The 12,354-nt window shown below is 37.6% G+C and overlaps 1 protein-coding gene across 1 annotated transcript in view; it reads right to left on the reverse strand.

The window, feature by feature from the left end:
• The window catches only part of LOC115430035 (atrial natriuretic peptide receptor 2), a 46,527-nt gene that overhangs the window by 15,799 nt on the left and 18,374 nt on the right, over positions 1 to 12,354 (reverse strand). Inside the window, exons 3-4 of the mRNA XM_030149906.1 lie at positions 10,989 to 11,157; positions 449 to 595 (exon numbers count right to left, since the gene is read on the reverse strand). Coding sequence (XP_030005766.1) covers positions 449 to 595; positions 10,989 to 11,157 — 316 coding nt within the window. The remainder of the gene's footprint in view (positions 1 to 448; positions 596 to 10,988; positions 11,158 to 12,354) is intronic.

The following is a 12,354-nucleotide window of genomic DNA, read 5'->3' on the forward strand; positions in this document are numbered from 1 at the left end:
GGGGGGTCCACTCCTGGTCCTCCAGATCTACTGTCCTGCATGTTTTAGTCCAGGGGGGTCCACTCCTGGTCCTCCACATCTACTGTCCTGCATGTTTTAGTCCAGGGGGGTCCACTCCTGGTCCTCCAGATCTACTGTCTTGTATGTTTTAGATGTTTCCTCTTCCAGTCCACCTGACTGTCAGTATCAGTCTTCTGCAGAGTTTGATGACAGGCTTATCGTCTGAATCAGGTGAGTTGGAAGATGGACACGTCTAAAACATGCAGGACAGTAGATGTGGAGGACCAGGAGTGGACACCCCTGGACTATGGGCTCACACTAACAGACCTGTATCAGTTTATAAACTGTGGTGTTCGGAGGGTTCTGGGGTTTGACTAATGCACAGGGACACAGTCTGAGGTGCGTTCACTGGTTTGTTTTCAGAGTAGGACAGTCCTGTTCTTCTTACTGTGGCAGGATTTGGTAGAGGAGGTTCTCAGCTTTCCGTTTCTCCTCCAGATACGCCTGAGTCCGCTCCTGCACCAGGTTCTCCAGGTTGTTGGCGTACTGTTCCATCCTGGACAGAAGGTTGTTGAGGATACTGGTGCTGCCCTCCCTGAAGAACAACACACACCACAACACAATTAGAGACACTGAGCCACAAACAAGGACAGAAGACGAGCACTGGAGTTAAAAAAACCCACACAATATTAAAGTGATAAAGACATAAACACATACTGTCAATACTGTTGAAAAAAGTTAAAAGAAATAAATGAAAAGATAAAAGAAAATTTGACAAATATGTAAGAAACTGCATTTATAAGTAAATATGACATTTATGCAATTCTGTGGTGTGATGCTGTTTACTGTGGTTGTTTATTGTTTACTTTAATGTGGAATGTTTGTTTTCTTGCTGTTGGTAATTTAATTCTCTCACCTCTGCTTATTATCATTACTTCCATACTACTGTTACTTGTATATCGTTATGACTACTATTACTGTTATCACACTCTCTCTCCCTAGATAGATAGATAGATAGATAGATAGATAGATAGATAGATAGATAGATAGATAGATAGATAGATAGATAGATAGATAGATAGATAGATAGATAGATAGATAGATAGATAGATAGATAGAATCACAGGATAAAAGTAATAAAAGCCAAAGATGATGCAACAAAGTATTAGTTTAAGGGTGTACATATTTATGCAACTAGGCTATTGTAAGTTTTTAATTTTTTATTTTTCCCCTTAAAAGATTTGAGTTTGTTTTTCTACTGACTCATACAGGTTTTTAGGTCTCATTAATGGTGGAAAAAGTTTTGAAATGATTTATCTTGGGCTCATTATTTTACATCACAAACACCTGGCATTTGAACAGAGGTGTGTAGACTTTTTATATCCACTGTGTGTGTGTGTGTGTGTGTGTATTTGTACATACTATAGTATTGTATTATTATATTATAACATAATAAGCTACTCATTATTATTATTATTATTATTATTATTATTATTATTATTATTATTATTATTATTACTAGTTTGCCACTTGTTTCTCGTACTTTCTAATCTACAACTGCAGTTTTCCACTACTGCTTTCATAGTTTTTGTTTTGCTGTTTTCTTGTGTTTTTTTTTCTGCTGTATATATTTGGTGTTTGTGCTGTTATTGGAACCTCCATTTTCTGAGGGTTCTGCCCAAAGGATCAGTAAAGTTCTATCTAATCTAATCTAATCTAATCTAATCTAATCTAATCTAATCTAATCTAATCTAATCTAATCTAATCTGCCACTTCCATTTGAAAATCTTCATCTTTTTCACTGAGTCGTACTTCAGTGATAATAGAATACGACTCCATGAGGTTTGATATAAAACCAGTGTTAGTATCACTGAGCCGGTTTTCATGACCATTAAAATCCAATCACTGTTACTCATCAGATAATTGTAAGAATCACATCTGATGCGTTTACATGCACTTAGGAAATATAATCATTTCAGTCCAACATTTCAGTTTATTATTGGATTTCTTCTGGAGTTCGTATGTCTGTAGTGATGGTGGGTTTTACAGGTTGGATGTGGCTTATTTTCTCTCATTTGAACTCAACTGTTCAGTGTCTACATGAACAGAATCCACCTGTGGGTGAATCTACTGCATCAACCTCAAAGGCAGCCTCTGAACAATAATATCACATATAAAGTCCTCCATAAAGTTAACACTTGGGTAACCAGTGTGAAAACCATCCCAGTGTGTTTGAGTGTCGTCCTGGTGGTGGAGTAAAAACAAACCAAACCTTCAGTAACAGCTCTATTTTCATCCCTTCTGCTGCCGTCGTAGCATTTCCACAGATTCTGTAATTATATAATCCCTGTATTGTATAATGTGTGTCTCTGGAGATCTCCACACACACACACCCTCACACACACACACACACACACACACACACACAAACACACACACACACCATGTACACGCATTTACTCCGACAGAGCGAAGGTGAGTCATCTACACCGGCGTGGCGGTTAAAAAGCATCAATGCCTGGATTCACGCCACGATTCTACTGGGTCACAGATCCTACACACACACACACACACACACACACACACGCATACACACACACACACACACACACACACACACACACACCTACACACACACACACACACACACACGTGTTTAAGTTTAAAGCAGAAAACACAAGCACAATCACACAACATATCCACTGTTTACACTGTTTCTACTGTTTACACTGTTTCTACTGTTTACTCTGTACACACTGTTTACTCTGTTCACAGTTTACTCTGTTTACAGTTTACTCTGTTTACACAATTTACCTGTTTAGGCTGTTTACTCTGTTTACACGGTTTACTGTTTAGACTGTTTACAGTTTACACTGTTTATATTTTACTCTGTTTACCCAATTTACTCTGTTTAGGCTGTTTACTCTGTTTACATGGTTTACTGTTCACACTGTTTATAGTTTATTCTGTTTGCAGTTTACCCTGTTTACACAATTTAACTGTTTACACTGTTTATAGTTTACTCTGTTCACTTTGTTTACACTGTTTACTCCTTTTACACTGTTTACTCTGTTTGTTTCATTTACACTATTTATACTGTTTACCATGTTTACTTTGTTTACTCCGTTTACACTGTTTACTTCATTTACTCTGTTTAAATGGTTTACTCTGTTTACACTGTTTACAGTTTACACTGCTTATAGTTTACTCTGTTTACAGTTTACTCTGTCCATACAATTTAACTGTTTACACTGTTTATAGTTTACTGTTTACTTCGTTTACACTGTTTACTCTATTTACACTCCTTACTCTGTTTCATTCACACTGTTTAAACTGTTTACTCTGTTGACTTCATTTACTCTGTTTACTCCATTTACACTGTTTACTCTGTTTATACTGTTTACTCTGTTTACTTCATTTATTCGGTTTACTCCATTTACACAGTTTTCTTCATTTACACTGTTTACTTCATTTACACTGTTTACTCCGTTAATTGTGTTTACTCTGTTTATGATTTAAACCTGAACAATATCTTCATATTGTACATTTCAATCAGGTAATCCTCTACATTCAGAATAATCTCCTAACTGAACTCAGATAGAGTTTATATAAATGTTGATATTGGAATATTAATGTAAATGTGTGAGAATAAACACCAGTATAACAGCGACATAAACACACATTCATGTTCATCTCCCTTTCTTCTTCCTTCTGACTGATTCCTTGAAGTCGTTGCTGCTCAGAGACTGAAAAGTGACTTTTCTAAAAGCAGGAAACATCTGGTGTCCAACGGTTCAACTCTACAAATGAACTCTGTTTATCCACAGATTTTTTACAAGCGGAAGTAAAAGTAACCAAATGAACGTTAGCGTCCCCGAGGGGACATTTGTCAGGTACAGCGTTTAAGTTTGACAACAATAAAACATACAATAGAAGGAAACTTGAAGGATCGGTGTATGTGCAGTGTTACCCACAGCGCAATGACTCTGACAAGAACCTGCGGTGTTAAACCAGTGGGTCCAAACCTCCAGAGGGCTTCAGTCCCAAAGTAAACAGGTTAGTACCCACCAAAAGTGGTTTAATCTGGGATCACAGCCAATCCAGCATCCACCTAATAGTGATTTATGAGATAAGGTAAGGTAAGGTAAGGTAAGGTATGGTAAAAAGATAAGGTAAGGTAGGGTCGGGTAAAGTAAGCTAAAAAGATAGGTAAAGTAAGGTAAGGTAAGGTATGGTATGGTAAGGTAAGGTAAGGTAAGGTAAGGTAAGGTAAGGTAAGGCAAGGTATGGTAAAAGATAAGGTAAGGTAGGATATGGTAAGGTAAGGTAAGGTAAAAGATAGGTAAGGTAAGGTAAGGTAAGGTATGGTAAGGTAAGGCAAGGTATGGTAAAAAGATAAGGTAAGGTAGGGTATGGTAAGGTAAGGTAATTAAGGTAAAAAGATAAAATAAGATAAGGTAAGATATGGTATAGTAAGGTAAGGTATGGTATGGTAAGGTAAGGTAAAAAGATAGGTAAAGTAAGGTAAGGTAAGGTACGGTAGTGTAAAGTAAGGTAAAAAGATAAGATATGATAAGGTAAGGTAAAAAGATAAGGTAAGGTAGGGTAGGGTAAGGTAAAAAGATAAGATAAGGTAAGGTATGGTAATGTAAGGTAAGGTAAGGTAAAAAGATAAGGTAAGCTATGGTAAGGTAAGGTAAAGTAATGTAACGTAAGGTAAGGTAAAAAAGATAAGGTAAGGTAAGCTAAGGTAAGGTATGTTAAGGTAAGGTAAGGTAAAAAAAAAAATAAGGTGGGGTAAGGTGAGGTAAAAAGATAAGATCAGGTAAGGTATGGTAAGTAAGGTAAAAAGATAAACTGAGGTAAGCTAAGGTAAGGTATGTCAAGGTAAGGAAAGGTTAAAAAAAAAAAAAAAAGAAAAGAAAAGGTATGGTGAGGTATGGTAAGGTAATTTATAGTCATGGATAAAAACAAAACAAAAACAAAATCAATTTTGAGAGAAATTCAGTCCAATCCATCTCTGAGGCATTTTGGAAGCAACGATAACAATTTAACCCAAACTAACCAATGCACTGATATCTATCCCATAATATAAAACTATACTGTGACATTAGTCTGTATTGTTTTGTATGCCAGACCCCTGTTAGAAAACAAACCCCTGAACTCAACGTGTCCACATACTTTTGTCCACATAGTGTATTTGCATGCACACACAGGGTTCACTGCCTGGCCTGGGGGAATATTTAGTGAGGGTAAACAGTCAGACACTTGATTAGCTCGGTGAGAGGTCAGGTATTCGTGGCGAGGCCGGTGTGGGCTCCGTGTGCGGGTTCAACCCACCCGTTGACCGCTCAACACCCTTCTTGTTACTGCGCCCTTCAAGCCCAAAGCTCCGACTCATACCAGAAATAACAGCCCATCCATCACGTCATGTCAACAACATACATTTACCTAATGAAAATAACTGGCAAACAGTGCATTAACACGCAGGACAGGCCGGGCTGGGGGGGGGGGGGGGGTCATGTCCAAGGGGAGGGGCTTGTCTACAGCTGTCAGAGCATCCTTGAGTGCTCCAGAGGTTATCAATCACACTGAGCTCTGCCGTCCAAATGGAAAACCATACATCAGCAGCAGCAGCAGCAGCATCACACAGCCAACACAGGAGAGGTCCCAGCGACAGCACAAACACACACAGGCCTTTACACATTTACCTCCAAAACACCTGTTTTTACACCAGCACCAGTCACTGGGAGGCATTTACTAGGCCTGTAACGGTACACAAAGATTTCGGTTCAGTACGTTTTCAGTTTTCAAAGCCGCGGTTCGGTTTTTCTCGGTTCGGTACGGGAAGAAAGAAAACCCCTCAAAATGTCTTTACTGCATTTATGAATTTTTGAACATTTTTCCCCAAATTTTTGGAGACAATGGAATATAGAGAAACAGGAATAATATAATTCTGCTGCTATAAATCAAATAGAAAATAAAATAAATCATTAATATTACTAAATGTATTGTAAACACTACTATTGCACTTTTCCCTGACAGGTAGTTTTGAACGACGAACAAAAATCAAATCACAGTTCTGTCAGTTCACGTTCTGCAGAAAAAGAACAAAACAATTCCACCTGAAGTGCAACATTAACAAGAGGACAAACTGGTATTCTGTTTAAACAAACTGAAGAGAAACTTTGACGAGAAAATTAACCAAATGATTTATTTTAGGACAGAGAACAAACTGTTCAGGCCACTGTGTGTGTTTGTGTGTCTGTGCAGGGTACAATTTGTCAAAAACCCCGGGGGGGGGGGGGGGGGGGGGGGGTGGTGGTCCATCACTAACATAACTAACGCTGGCGTATTCCTCTGTTATACAGCATGTGTGTGTGTGTGTGTGTGAGAGAGAGAGAGAGAGAGAGAGAGAGAGAGAGAGAGAGAGAGAGAGAGAGAGAGAGAGAGAGAGAGAGAGAGCAGGTGTAAGTGTTTCAGAACTACCGTAGTTCCTAGGGGCCAAATAACCTCCATCTTATCAGCGTCTCTTTCCTCGTTGTTGTCTTTCACCTGAACCCATAGTGATCCCAAACTGGACTGGACTGATGGTGGAGGGTCTTCGCTCTCTTCCTTCCAGGTTCACATCATATTTATTGTTTTTTTAACCTTATATCAGCTGATATTTCATATTTCGGGTCAATGTGCGCTCCTTCAATATGTCTGTGTGGAACTTGCTCGGCTTTAAAGTTCTGCATTAAAAAACGTCTTTCGTTCCTTTTTCTTTTTCTCCACATGCTGTGCCGTTTCAGTACAGCTATGTGCCGAACTGAACAGGTGTGTACCGAAACGGTTTGGTTCGGTATGTGTACTGTTACAGGCCTATCATTTACCATAACATACCATATCAACTTTATCTATAAAGCACTTTAAGAACTTTACAGCTGGCCAAAGTGCTGTACACGAATCATAAAACAAGGAAGTAAAGAAGTAAATACAGTGATAACACAGGGTGCACACCGGGCTACGAACAACAAAATACAACCATCAAAAAAACAAAGACGAATAAAAATCTGATAAAAACATAAGAAAAAAAAAAAAAAAAAAAAAAAAAGAAACATCTCAGTCATTGATTAAAAGCCAATGAGAAAAAGTGTGTTTTTAGATGTGATTTAAATCCAGGCACAGACTGAGCCTGTCGAACATCTAAGGGCACTCCAAAACAGCACTATCACTATTACATACAATTATTTATGACAAGTCACCACTAAAACACCGCTAAAACCTTCCATGTCGCTCTCACTGACTGCACTCTGCTGCTCTATGCTCCGCCCACTTCCATGCCACCCCCTCAGTCGATGCAGACCTCCACCCTAATGTGTTCTATATAAATACAAAGCTCTGAACCTCAGCTTTCAGATGGCATTTGGACTTTGTCAATAAGAGTTACAGTAATTTGAACGACAGTGGAGGCACCGGAGACACGACTGTCTTCAAAGGGTTAAAGTGGAATATGTGTGTGTGTGTGTGTGTGTGTGTGTGAGGTCTGTGTCCTGTTTTTATTCACAATATCACATCTGGAAACAGGACACCAGTTCACATCCAAACCCATGGATGAGCTGTGTATCCTTGTGTGTGTGAGTATGTTTAATGCTTTTTGTGTATGTGTGTGTGTATGTGTTTTATGTGTATGTGTTTTATGTGTGTGTGTGTGTGTGTGTGTGTGTTTCGGTGTCACCACGTATCAGCAGGGATGCTTTCATACAGTTACTGTTTCTGACAGAGCTGCTCTGCTCGGGGGGGGAAACATTCGCGCCTCCCTTCCTGCGTCCACAAAAAAACTCCAAACCAAAATATGCATATGAATGATTCATGGGATCATTGAAAACAATACCCGAAACATGGACACACACACTCTTACACACACACACACACACACACACACACACACACACATACAGTGATGGAAAGGCAGCAAAGAGCACTTCCTGTCAGGAATTACAAACAGCCTTTTATCTAAAATTGTCTTGGTGATTTCCAGAACATGATTCCTTTCCTGTTTCCCCTTTGGAATATCTTAAACTTATCAACTTACTCAGAAAATCCTATTTTCAACACATTGAGTACTTGTTGAATTTGGCAGCGCACACGCCGAACAGACTCTGTGGATTTCAATTTGTCCAATTCATTATTAGAGTTTCAAAGAGACGTCAAGGATGGAAGTGTAAACTAGAATGAACCACCTCCGGGTTGGACGACTGTGCCAACCAGCCTGCAAAAACATCCAACTGTAGTACAGACAGGCCCAGTGTTAGAAACCCATACAGCAGACTGAACTGTCTGCTGCAGCTTCTGCACAACTACACCACAAAAGAAAAAGAAGAGTCACTGAAAGGACAGGCTGAACCCAACAGGGAAAAAAACAGACAAAATATACACTAACTAGAAAAGCACTCGGACCTCCGCCGAGGCAGATAAGACCCCTCCCCTCATTACCAACAAAATTTAATCATGTATTCCTTGTGCCAGCATCAACATTTCCTGAAAATGTCATCAACCCCCCCCCATCATCAACAAAATTTTATCATTTGTTCCTTGTGCCAGTATCATTTCCTGAAAATTTTATCTAAATCCCCCCCCCCCATCCCCCAATCACCAAAATTTAATCATTTGTTCCTGTGTCAGTATCAACATTTCCTGAAAATGTCATCCAAATCTGTCCATAACTTTTTGAGCTATCTTGCTAACAGACAAACAAACAAACCCTGATGAAAACATAACCTTCTCCGTTCCTTGGTGGAGGTTCTGATCAGATGGGGGGGGGGGGGGGGGGGTTATTATGACACCTGTTCTGTTACATTAAAGGTTTTCTTATAAATTTGTATGTTTGAATCTGTGTTTAATCAAAGATACTGTGACATGATGTGACACCAGTTTCTTTTCCATTGTTCTTCAAATTGCGTGAATATAACTTGTGCATAAAAATCAACCTAATGGAAAAACGACAATTTCACATAAACTCGTTTTTCGATTAAAAATTTTTTCCACTGGCAAGAGGTGGTCGTCATGGAGATTATTCATAAACAATAGGAAAGCAGGTCGACTCAGTGAAATGACGCTAATATTAATGGCATCAATAGAACCCAGACAAGTTTAATGTTAGCGCCTATGACAGAGGATGTGGCATCACTGTTAGCCCCGCCTCCTTTGTTCAGCAGCCAATCAGAGACGCTCCATTGGCGCAGTTTAATTGGATGCTGTGGTGAAATGTTTGCATATGTTGGTATTTAACTCTGTGTTGTAACTGTTGTAAATGGTCCTAGTGTCGTCTTTACAGTCAAATTCAACCAGACCTTAGAGCACAGGTGTCAAACATACGGCCTGGGGGCCAAAACTGGCCCACCAAAGGGTCCAATCCAGCCCCTGGAATGAATTTGTGAAATGTAAAAATTTCACTGAAGATATTAACAGTCAATCGTTTTACTTTAGGGGCCATAAAAAGCCCTACTTTAGTCTCAAGTGGGTCAGATCAGTAAAATACTACCAGACAAACCTACAAATAATGACAATTCCTAATTTTTCCTTTGTTTTAGTTTAAAACAGTGAAATTCCATGAAAATGTGTAAATTTACAAACTAGCCTGTCACAAAAAATATGAAAAACTAGAAATGTGCTAAGAGAAGTAAGTGCAATTTTACTAATATTCTGCCAGTTACTAAAATATTTTGTAAATTTGCAGATCCATTGTGATTTGTACGTTGTAATGCACATTTACAAATGATAAGAGGAGGCAAAATAGAGTTAAAATTGCACTTATTTTTCTTAATAAATTTCAGTTTTTTCATGGCTGGTCATGTTATTCACATTTTTAAAAGGACAATTTATGGATGTAAATGTTTCCATAATGTAATTTTACTTTTTTACTATAAAACACATTGAAATGTTTGGAGTTGGCATTATTTATATATATTATTATGTTATTAACCCTTTCATGCATACTGGTCATTAGAGTGGACAGCTATTCAAAAGCTGTTTTCCTGTGTATTTATGGGTGTTGACGTTTTAGTTGCCAACACAGTGGGATGCTTGTACATGATCCCATACACTGTCACCTATTGGCCAGTCATAGGAAGTGCTTTTGTTTTTTTTACTCATAACCAAGATGGCTGACAGGAAGTCAGAAATGCTAAACATCCCTGGAATATCTTGTAAATCCCTCTATATCAGGACACCCCTGAAGGTATAAGAAATATGCTTGCATCAAGTAACATCTAAGGATTAATATCAGTGTTAAAAATTCCAGATATTTATTTTATATTGGAAGAAATTTGCAATTAATCCTGTCCACTAAATTGACGCCATGCATCACTGGCTGTATTTCAACTGCAGTTCATACCATCAGTGAAACTTTACTGTTCTTGTTAAATTGATTGATCTGCAGTAACACGTTTTAGTGCAAATCAATTGCTAATTGTTCTTAGAGTGTAATTAACAGTTGTTGTTTTTTTTTGCATAATATCTCAGTTAAGTGAGTAACAACTAGTATTAGAATATGTTAAAATGTGAGAAAACATCAGGTTGGGAACCTTAAAAATGTTTATTGCATCTTCTTCCCACAGTATTCATCTTCTGATGTTGTTAAATACACATTTCTTTGCTTCAGAAGTTAAAAGTATGGTGGACATTTTGTAACGCCATGAACAATAGGTTCATAAATAAAATATTAAAATTGCAATTGCATTGTTTTTACATGCCTAAAGAGGAATAAAAACACTCCGGAAAAAAGTCTTGACTAAGGTTCTCATAATTCGTGCATGAAAGGGTTAACTCACTGGTCCGGCCCACTTCAGATCATATAGGGAGGATGCGGCCCCTGAACTATAATGAGTTTGACACCCCTGCTTTAGAGGCTTCCCATCCCCAGTGACCTTTGACCTCTAGCCTCCAAAATCTAGTCACGTCTTCTTGGAGTTCGACCGGTAAATGTGTGGTGTTGTGGGTCTTACTTGTTGAGCTTTGCCATGTATATCTTGATGTGTCCGAAGTCGGGCCTCTCCGCCGGGTCCTCGGCCCAACAGCACTCCATCAGGATGGTCAGCTCCTCCGAGTGGCATCTGTTGTCCGTGGTCGGCCGGAAGTACGGCTTCTGACCGTTTCGAACCTTCTGCACGATCTCTGACGGACAAAGAGGACGGAGGACAGACTTAATGTAATGTTAGTGTTATTTACACATCTGAAGAGGAGGTAAACACCCCCTAAAAATCTGAAATATAATAAATACTGTGGAATAATATAAAAATGAAAAAATAAGAAATAAATAAAAGGATTTTTACATTGAACACAGTAATTTACAAGCCAGTGTTCCATTTATAACCTTTCGAATTTTCCTCAAAGTCTGGTCATTTTAAGTCTTAAAATGTCTTACACTTAAAAAGTCTAATGACAAACCAGCAATATTTAGGTTGGAGGCATACAAATAAGATGTTGAAATATAATAAAATACAGAAAAATATGCTAAAAACACAAAAATACTCTAAAATATGCCAAATACACAAACAAATAAACAAACAAGTGATATTTATGTTGGTGGTGTACAAATATAATGTTGAAATATACTAAAATACACTAAAATATGATTGAATATACAAAAAAAATTCTAAAATATGCTAAATACACGAATAAAAAAAAACAAACAAGTGATATTTACATTGGAGACATACAAATACTATGTTTAAACACCCTAAAATACACAAAAATATACTAAAATACACAAAACTATGTCAAATACAGAAACAGTGTATCTGCAGGTTTGATGAAGCTAAATTTGTCATTTTTTATGACATTTTTCTTGTCGTCTTTGGTCACATTTCAGACCTTCCATTCAAATAAATAAATAAATAAATAAATAAATAATAAAAAGGGCTTTCAGTTATTATATATGGAAGCATATTGTATTCAGATGAAAAAATAAAAATGGGCTCTATTTTTCTCAATTAACAAGATAATTATCTCATAAAAACAAAGCTGATTTTTTTTAAATTTTTTCATAAAACCGTTTCTCGTAATTATGAGATAATTATCTCATTAATTTAGCAAAACAGAGTCTTTTTTTATTTTTTCATCGTCTGTGTGATCATAGTGTCTTTGTTCTGTGAGGTGGAACACTTTTGAAAATGAAAACTGAATTTCCTACATTCACTGCAAACAAAAGCGCTCATACTTGGAAGAGGATAGATTATTTTGTTGCTGAATTAACGAGATAATTATCTCATAATTACGATAAACGGTTTTATGAACAAATAAAAAAAAAAATCAGTTCTGTTTTTACGACAATTATCTCGTTAATTCAGAAAAACAGAGAAGATTTTTATT

This window comes from Sphaeramia orbicularis, chromosome 12 (assembly GCF_902148855.1).
Source record: "Sphaeramia orbicularis chromosome 12, fSphaOr1.1, whole genome shotgun sequence".
NCBI classification, from domain to species: Eukaryota; Metazoa; Chordata; class Actinopteri; order Kurtiformes; family Apogonidae; genus Sphaeramia; species Sphaeramia orbicularis.